The sequence below is a fragment of the Miniopterus natalensis genome, chromosome 4 (genome assembly GCF_054644295.1).
Source record: "Miniopterus natalensis isolate mMinNat1 chromosome 4, mMinNat1.hap1, whole genome shotgun sequence".
NCBI classification, from domain to species: Eukaryota; Metazoa; Chordata; class Mammalia; order Chiroptera; family Miniopteridae; genus Miniopterus; species Miniopterus natalensis.
Window position 1 is genome coordinate 60,371,933 of NC_142084.1, and position 8,702 is coordinate 60,380,634.

An 8,702-nucleotide genomic window follows, 5' to 3' on the forward strand; every position below is an offset into this window, starting at 1 on the left:
GAGATTAGCTTCCCTGATATAGGGATTCTTGAGCTAAGATCAAAACTATGTTTGCTAGTTAAAAGGGGTGGCGAGATGGAAATATAGCTCTAAGCAGAGGGAATATTTGTGCAAAGACCCTGTGTGGGAGGGAGCGAGGCAAAACACAGGACTAAAAGTAGGCCCAAATGTCTGGAGCAGCTGGCATGAGGGATCACTGGATCAGGGTACCCGTCCATGCAAGGCCCCATAGACCATATTTGTCTTCATCCTAAGAGTTGTGTAAGGTTATTAAGCAAGAGGTAGTATGATAAGGTTTGTACTTTGCTGACCTGATTGGAAGAAGAACCCAGGTGGGTGTGACTAGGCCAGGTAGGACACAGTTATCCGCATCACAGTGGTACCTTGGACTGTGGTGGTGATGTGGAGGTGGAGAGACATGAACCAATGACAAGTAATTTTGTAGATAAAATGACAGGATTTGAATGGAGATAGATTGGATTGAGGGGAGAGACTGCGGAAAAAGAATGACTCCTCGGTTTCTGATTTGTGAAATGGAATGGATAGCCATGCAGTTCTTTGAGGTAGGGGATACTGGAAAAGAACCCAACCTTTTGTTTTGTTTTTGTCAATCCTTAGGATATTTTTTCCATTGAGGATGGAAGTATCCACAGGTTTTTTTCATTAATCTTTTTAGAGAGAGTGGAAGGGAGGGGTGGGGGAAGGGGAGAGAGAGAAACATCAATGTTAGAGAGACACATGGATTGATTGTCTCTGACACGCATCCCAGCCGGGGCCAGGGATCGATCCTTCAACCCAGACCCATGCCCTTGACTGTGAATCAAATTCGAGACCCTCTGGTGCAAGGGCCAATGCTTAACCAGTGAGCCACTGATGCCCTGAGCTAGGGCATCAACCATTTTTGATAGTGGAGAAGACCATGAGTTGGGTGTGGATATAAGAAACTGAAAATACCTTTGAGGCATCCAAAAAAAATAGGGCCCTGGCCAGTGTGGTTCAGTTGGTTGGGTGTTGTCCTGTGCACCAAAAGTTCTCAGGTTCAGTTCCCTGTGAGGGCTCTTGCCTGGGTTGTGTGCTCGATCCCCAGTAGAGCAAGTACAGGAGGCAGCCAGTCGATGTTCCGCTCTCACATCAATGTTTCTCTCTCTCTCCCTTCCTCTCTCTCAAAATCAATAAAAATATTTTTTAAAAAGAGTCAGGCTGTTGGATGGATGGGATTGATGGATCTCAGAGGAAACCTGTGGCCTAAAGAAGGGTAAATTTGTGTTTCTTTCGTATAAGTGGGTATTTAGATCCAGTGGTTCTTGAACCTGGGTTATAGATGCCCACAGTGGAGCATCTGTATGTTTTAATCTTCACTGGTGATTTTAAAATGCAGCCAGGATTGAGATTCTCTGTTATAACCACTTTTTACTTTCTGCTCGTGCAGCTTATTGATTTTATCTGTTTATTTCTTATAAATACCACTTACTGTTACTAATATCTCTTTCTGGATGTCATCTACCAGCTCATTGTCTCTTAACTGTGACAGTTCTCTTGCCCTTTAGTCCTCAATTTTCAGCTTCTACAGTTCATATTTACTTGGATGTCTCACCATTACATCAGAAGTAGCATGTTCCAAACCAAGCACATCTTTGCAACATTATCTCATTTCTCTCAGTTGTACCATTGTTTCACCCAAGCTAGAAAACTTGATGTCATTGTTGATTCCTCTCAGATTTATCCCTTTTTACCAGCACAGCTGTCAACGCTGTGGATTCATGTCCTCTGGTTGGGATATTGCAGTAGACTGGAACATGATGGCAAGAGTGTGAGTTTAGGAGGCAGAGCTGGGTTCAAAACCTAGCTTCTCTGCTTGTTAGCTGTGAGACCTTGGCTAGCTTCCCTAACTTCCCTGACTGTGTATACAGTGGGCATGGTACCAGAGCCCTTGCTTCATGAGGTGGTTGTAGGAATTGGCAGTAATTTATTATGTACATAACAGAGGTCCTAGCAAATAAAGGATACTTGGTAAATGGGAAATACTATTATTATTAACTGATCTTTGCTTTAGTCTCCCTTCCTCTCTCCTGTCTGCTACAGATTATTATTCTTTAAAACACTGGTATCATACTGTCTCACTTTCTTTTGTCTCTGTGTATTTTTAATATAACTTTTTGCATAGCTATTGCTGAATAGATCTTATTTCCCCTCCTGGTAAGTTCTTTGGGGGCTAGGTTTTGTTTTATTCATCTTTTTCTATTTTCTTCCTATCCCACCCTTCACCAGGCTTAGCACAGGGTCTTACATATCATGGCTACTTAATAAATACTTATCAAACCTCATATGTCTCTTTTCTATCATGTGTTGTGGCTTCTTGCTGATCACATTGTGTTAACTCGTGCAATTAGGACAATATAATTGGGCCTCACACACCCAGCCTGATTTCCCATTACTTTGCTTTTAGACCCCACTTGAGTTGGTTTGATTGAGTTGGTTCAAAATACCACTGTGGATACCACCTTTTTGCCTTCGTTCATACCATTCTCTGAATCTGTCCCCTCACCCATCCCCACTTACTGGGCTCAGTTTGGGTTCTACCTCATCTGAACAGAGTGCCCCAACAACCCATCCTACATTGATGCATATATTGTAGTCTCCTTGAGGGCAGGGATTGTATTTTTTGTTTTCAAAAGACCCTCAGCAGTGCTAGATACACATAATGTTCATGTAATTCTTGCCAGCTGGATAACCTTATTTTCAATGTTTTTCTTCCAGGAGCTATTCATCACTAATGAAAGTTGAGAATATGTCTTCAAATCAGGTATGCTCAAGCTATTTGCTCTAATGTCGTGCCTTGAAATAATTCACTAAATTTTTAATAATTGAGTTACTGGCCAATATTGACTCACATGTTGCACAACTATAGAACACTCAGGTGGATTCTATTAGACATTGCCCCTCCTTCCTTGTGGACTTCCTCCTGTTTGTTTTTCAGTGGGTCACCTTGTGTCATACCTTGTCTATTGTGAAGTGTGGGTCTGTTAGTACTTACAGGGCTTTCTCATTCCTCATTTCCCTCTTTCCTAGTTGCAGGCATACAAGAGTGCCTGTTTTATTAGTGTTCTGTATTAATGTGACTTTAGATTCTATATTATAACTGAGTGAGAACAAAACTATCACCTTTGATTAAAAAATAAAACAGAAGTATTAACCCTAAGATCTTATCTGTAGTGTAACTACATTGGTTGTTTTCATGTTCCTCAAGACCTGAGATTAAGAGAAATGGTAATCTGTATTATAGTACTGAAAGGATCTTCTTAGCATTACCTAGTTATTTTACAGGAACAATGTCAAGGATTTATTGTCCATGAGTACTATCTTTCCCAAAGTTTATTTTGAAGTGTTTGGAGGTAGCACAATTTAGCTATTGTTAAACAGTCTAATATAGTTTACAAGTGTGCTTTAGATTTGTGTTTTCCAATATGCTAGGCATGATTGCATGTGGTTATTTAAATTTAAGTTAATTAAAATTTAATTTAACTTAAAAATTTAATTTCTTAGTCATGTTGACCACATGTGTCCAGGGACTACCATATTGGTGCAGAAATAGAGTATTTCCATCATCACAGAAAATACTATTAAACAGCACTGCTTTAATACTTGGAAATAATTAACAGAATTGAAATCCCCTTAAAGATCATCTAGTCAGACCCCATATTTATTGCATGAATTGGAATTGTTAATAGGATTTTACATCTTGTTCATATCTATATATCCTTCTGAATGTAATATAATATCTTTATTCTTAGGAGAACTAAATTTATGAGGCTTCTTTATGAGTCTGAGATGTATCTTTTAATTTATTCCTGAAAAATTCCACAGTAATTAAATAGAACCTTGAATTTGAAGTTTAGAGATGGAAACTGTCATTTACTAATTGAATAAGCTTAATAAAGTTATTTAACCTCTCAGGGTATATCCATCAGCAATAAAAAGGAGACATATTACCTCATAGGGCTGTTCTAAAATTTAAACAAGGGCATATGTGAAAGTTCTTCCTTAGTCACTCTATGAATATAAATGGTCATTGTTATTTCTTACTCATATAGTCCTTAGTTGTTATTTTCCCACAAAGTATCAGTATCAAAAGGTGAGATGTATATAATCCCTTCTGGAAACTATTCTTAGATTTCTTGAAACTGTTAAAGTAGTTTAACAGTTGAACAGAAGTCTTTAACATGCCCCAAATCTAATATCTTTGTTGTGGTGGTGGTTGCTTATTGAAGCTTTCCCTTAGGGGCTACTCTCCAGCAGAAATCTGGCACCTATATTATGTGTAATTTCAGGCATTTTCATTCCCATCATTATAGATTTTTAAAGTTTGGATGTTGATCTGGAATTATTAAGTAAACACACACATACACACATGAATGTACATATATATACAAATACCATTTGATTGTCAACAGATGTTAAAAGTTCTAGGATTAGGAAATCAGATTTGTAGATCAAAGGATTACTAATCCTTCTGCTTTTCCTCTCCCTCTGTTGCTTGCTACCCCTGTTCCGGAGCTCAGGTTTGAATCACGTTCAAGTTTCCAAGGAAGTTTTGCACTTGGTGTTTTGATTATTTCTTGCAGTGGAAGGGCTCTTAAAGCTTTTTCTTGTACTTCAAAAGAATAAGCTTTAATTCTCCTTGTAACCATCCTCTGTTAAGGGGATACAGACCTTTTATGTTCCATTTTGGCAACATGATCAGTTAATTTGCAGTTAAAGGCCGGTGTTTAAGTGGGAAAAATATTAGTCTTCCACTCTGAAGTTGGTTTTAATTTTGAGTTTGTGCTCTCCTATTTTAGATTAGTTCTCTTCAATGAATAATTTCTTTCTACCCTTTCTAAATTTGGTATCAGGAACCATAACAATTACTTTTAACATTTTATGCGCTTAGCATCTTATAAGTGGACAATAGGAAACCTATTTTGCTATATTGAAAAGCATATTCACTCTTACAGAGAATCTAAAATATAAAAATTGTCCTAATAAAGTCTTGGAGCTCAGATATATATTTAAGTTACTATAATCCTAAAATACAGATTCTTAGACACATGAGATATAACTCATGGACTTTATAAGGAATTACTCATTTTCTTCGTCACCAACTGAAATTATCTTGGTGAGTTTTTCATTCTCAGTGTTTGGAATCTAAAGCTAACCTTCAGAGATAGAGGATGACTCTTTCAACCTCTCTAATGCTATTAGTCAGTTCAGGACTCTAGTCACAGTTCTTGTGCTTGCATAAAAGACAAACATTAGTGTGCTCTTTGTATAGTTTTTATATAAGGCATTTTAAATATGGCCTCAGTTTGTTAGGTAATTGAAGAGAAGCTCACAGAAAACTCCTGAGTGAAACTGGAGATTAAACCAGGCTTCACGGAAACTGTTGTTTCCTACCTGTATCTGTATTTGCCTACTTACCTCAAGTAGGAGCTACTAAGAAGGAGAAAAGCATGTATACCTATAAGCCTAAGTCCTCTCTGACAGCTCGGGTATGATGCAGTGGGAACGTGAGAGAAGCTGAAACAAATGACATTCAAGTGGTGACATTTTCAAGCTAATGTACCAGAACTTGCGCTATTAGTGAATGTTAGCCTTCAGTGCAGTTTCTCAGGGTGTGCAAGTATCTCAAAAAATGAGTCTGGGCTCTATTTTTGTATTTGATCTTTAGGACTTGTTTATATTCCACACAATCAAATCAGCTCCTTTATGCTGTACACAAACATAAAAGGTTTTTTAATCAAAAACTTGGCAAGCCAGCTAACTTGATAACTAGCCTATGGCTTCCTAATAATTTTTCCTAGTTTTTTTTTTTAAAAAATTCAAAGCCATCTGTGAAGTCACAATTATGTGACAACCTTGAAACTCAAAAGAGTGCAATTTAGGCCAAAAGTATTGTTGCATATAGGCATCGTTGGCATAAGGATATTGAGGCAATATTTGTCTGGTCTCCTATTATATGGCATATTTGTTAAAGGAGCAATTGCATTTTTTTGTTACCTCCTATACTCGGTCGGTTGGGCCTTATATCATAGTTTGGATATCATTGGTCGCCTGATGTGTAATCCAGGCCGTGTAATGACACCTTAGAGAATATAGCTGCTAATCACCTATTCTAAACAATTAACAATTTAAGATAGAGAAGTGATGAGTGAATTTAATTATTTTATTTTTTCTTTCTTAACTACAGTTAGGCATAAGGCGGCTTGTTACTTAAGACTTAATTGTAAATTTACAAATCGAGTTACTTATTTTGAAGGCTGTTATGGTTTCACTTTTTTGTTTCCTACAGGACGGCAATGATTCAGATGAATTCATGTGAATGGAGAAATGGACCTTTTAAAGATGTGAATTTAGGGACAGTTGCAGATGTTTTGATGTCATCCATGTTCTGAATTATGAAAAACAACCAACCTTCAGTCTACACAAATATCAACTTGGGAGTTTAAAAAAATTTTGTTCCCTTTTTTGATGACAGAAAAGGATCATATATATATATAATCAGATATAGTTGGACTTGAAGACAGAATATAACTTTAGGAAAGTGAAAATATATGTGCCTGAACATGTCTTGGTAGCTCACGAAAGTTGGCTGCCCTTGTTCTTGGGATAGACTTTAGAACGAACCAACTCTGAAAAGTATTTCTGGTACTGTGGTCTGTCCCTGAAAACAGATGTCTTAAAAAGCTTTTCATATTCTTAAAATAGCTTCACTTCTCTTCAGAAGAAGGTATTGGTGAGCAATATATAGGAACATTCCTCTTACCCTCGATTTCCTGATTAGAAAAAGAAGCATATGGGTTTTAAAGATGATAGTGATATTTTCATTCAAGTTCCATTGTGTTGTCTGAGTCAATTAGCAGAGTTGTCCTCTGCTCTCAGCTTGCCCTGGCTTATACATTCTTCATTCTTATTATCTCTGAGTGAGGGCCTCTATCTAAGGTACCATGAGACTTAAATAAATAGTTGGTGTTAATCTAGGTTAGACCATGTGGCAGTTTTTACCCGAACACCAAATAACCCAAGCCACAGAGATTACAACTTCCAGGCCCTGGAGTTATTTCTCAGCCCTGAGGGGAGAAGTAGAAGGGAGGCTACCTGATTTTTGTCTTGGAATACAGTATAAAGCAGGAGTCCCATGTTGTAATTATGATTTTAAAAAGAATTAAGCCTTTCACTAGCCAGCCAAGTAGTTTGTTTATTTACCTTGAAATAATATTTATTTTGAGTTGTAACCCAAGAGTTCAGATTTCTCCATTGTAGACTCAGTAATTTATTATGTAACAGTACTACTCATTCAAACCACCTGCTTTCCAGTGTGATTTTGAATAGAAGATATATTTTTATTAAAGTGTGTAAGGCAACCCCCTGCAGAAAGAAACAAGAACAAAGCCTAAAGGCTAGGAGGCATACAAATTCACATTTTAACCACACCCAGAAGTGTACATGGAGCATTCTTGTTCTAACACAGCAAAAATGACCTCTAACAAATTTTCTATCTGTAATAGCACTTTGGAACTGTGGCTAAAACCAAAAGACTTCAGTGTTTCTATGTATCTCAAGTTGGGGTATGGGGTTGAACTGGAAAATTCTCTGAGGCATAAGTTGGCCAAATTTTGAGACAGAGTTTGGGAGACAATTCCAGAAATTAATGTTTGTGTGTGTGTCTAATGATATTCAACCTGGAGTCATGTGATTTAAAAATGTAATAATAAAGAATCTTTTTTTATTTGGAAGGATAGTATTAGAATTTGCTTGTTATCTCTGTCCCCAAGCTGGTTTTAAGGGGGCTCTGGCTATAAAAAACACACAGCAAAAAACGTCACCTGTCATAGGCTCAATCTCTGGCCAGTTCTACAGGGGTATCTTCTCTCTCACTGATAACTGTGTCTTCCCCAGATGCCCACTGGGTCAAAGTGGTGACCTTTCCCAGACACACTGTTGATGGATGTTGGTAGTAGCTGTGCTCTCCAGCATCACCTGTGTCACCTCAACTTTCTACTGCTTCTGAAGGACTCCTCTGTACCCCATGTTACAGCATGTAGTAGATGGAGCTTTTGAAAGCTACATCTATTTTTGCTAGAGTTTAAGAGTCCCAAGGGTCCAAATTTTAAACGCTTTATAACTTTCAGCTTTAAAATGTCAAGGCCTCTCTTCCAAATTCTCCAAGTTGAATTCCAAGCTCTCAAACCTTTTCAGCTGCTCTGTGCTGTTTTCCTCCTACCTCTGCCTGTGTGTTGGGTAGTTTTTCCCCACAGCTCTCTTGGACCCAGAGAAAGCAAGGATCTTTTCTTCTGAGAACATGACAGTACCAGCAGGTTAGACTGTTGGCTCTGAAGTCATCTCATTTCTTGCTGTTGACATGTTTCCTAAACTTCCTATCAGAAAATTCCAAATTATTGGTATTTTTATGAGCTATGCCCTTGATCAGATTCGTGCATCTTGAGGATTTCTCTTTCCAACTCTGTCTCCAGTTTCTGTACTCAGATGTGCATGCAGGTAAAATTCACTTTGTCATTTAATTTATTTCACAAACTGCTCTGTTACATCCCTATAGCTTTAGAATTCGTTTCTTATCCACCTTTGTGCACCTAAGTTACAACCTTTGGGCAAGAGCTTTGTCACAGAGCTTGGGAAGTTTACCAACATATGGAAGGTTTGTGCAT

General features: G+C 37.8%; 1 protein-coding gene across 2 annotated transcripts in view; it reads left to right on the top strand.

Annotated features, from left to right (window-relative positions):
• The window catches only part of CCDC25 (coiled-coil domain containing 25), a 37,706-nt gene extending 29,934 nt beyond the window's left edge, over positions 1-7,772 (top strand). For both annotated transcript variants that reach the window (XM_016213865.2, XM_016213866.2), the window contains 2 exons: positions 2,758-2,803; positions 6,329-7,772. In XM_016213865.2, coding sequence (XP_016069351.1) covers positions 2,758-2,803; positions 6,329-6,358 — 76 coding nt within the window. In that variant the 3' untranslated portion in view covers positions 6,359-7,772. The remainder of the gene's footprint in view (positions 1-2,757; positions 2,804-6,328) is intronic.
• The last annotated feature ends 930 nt before the right edge of the window (positions 7,773-8,702 follow it).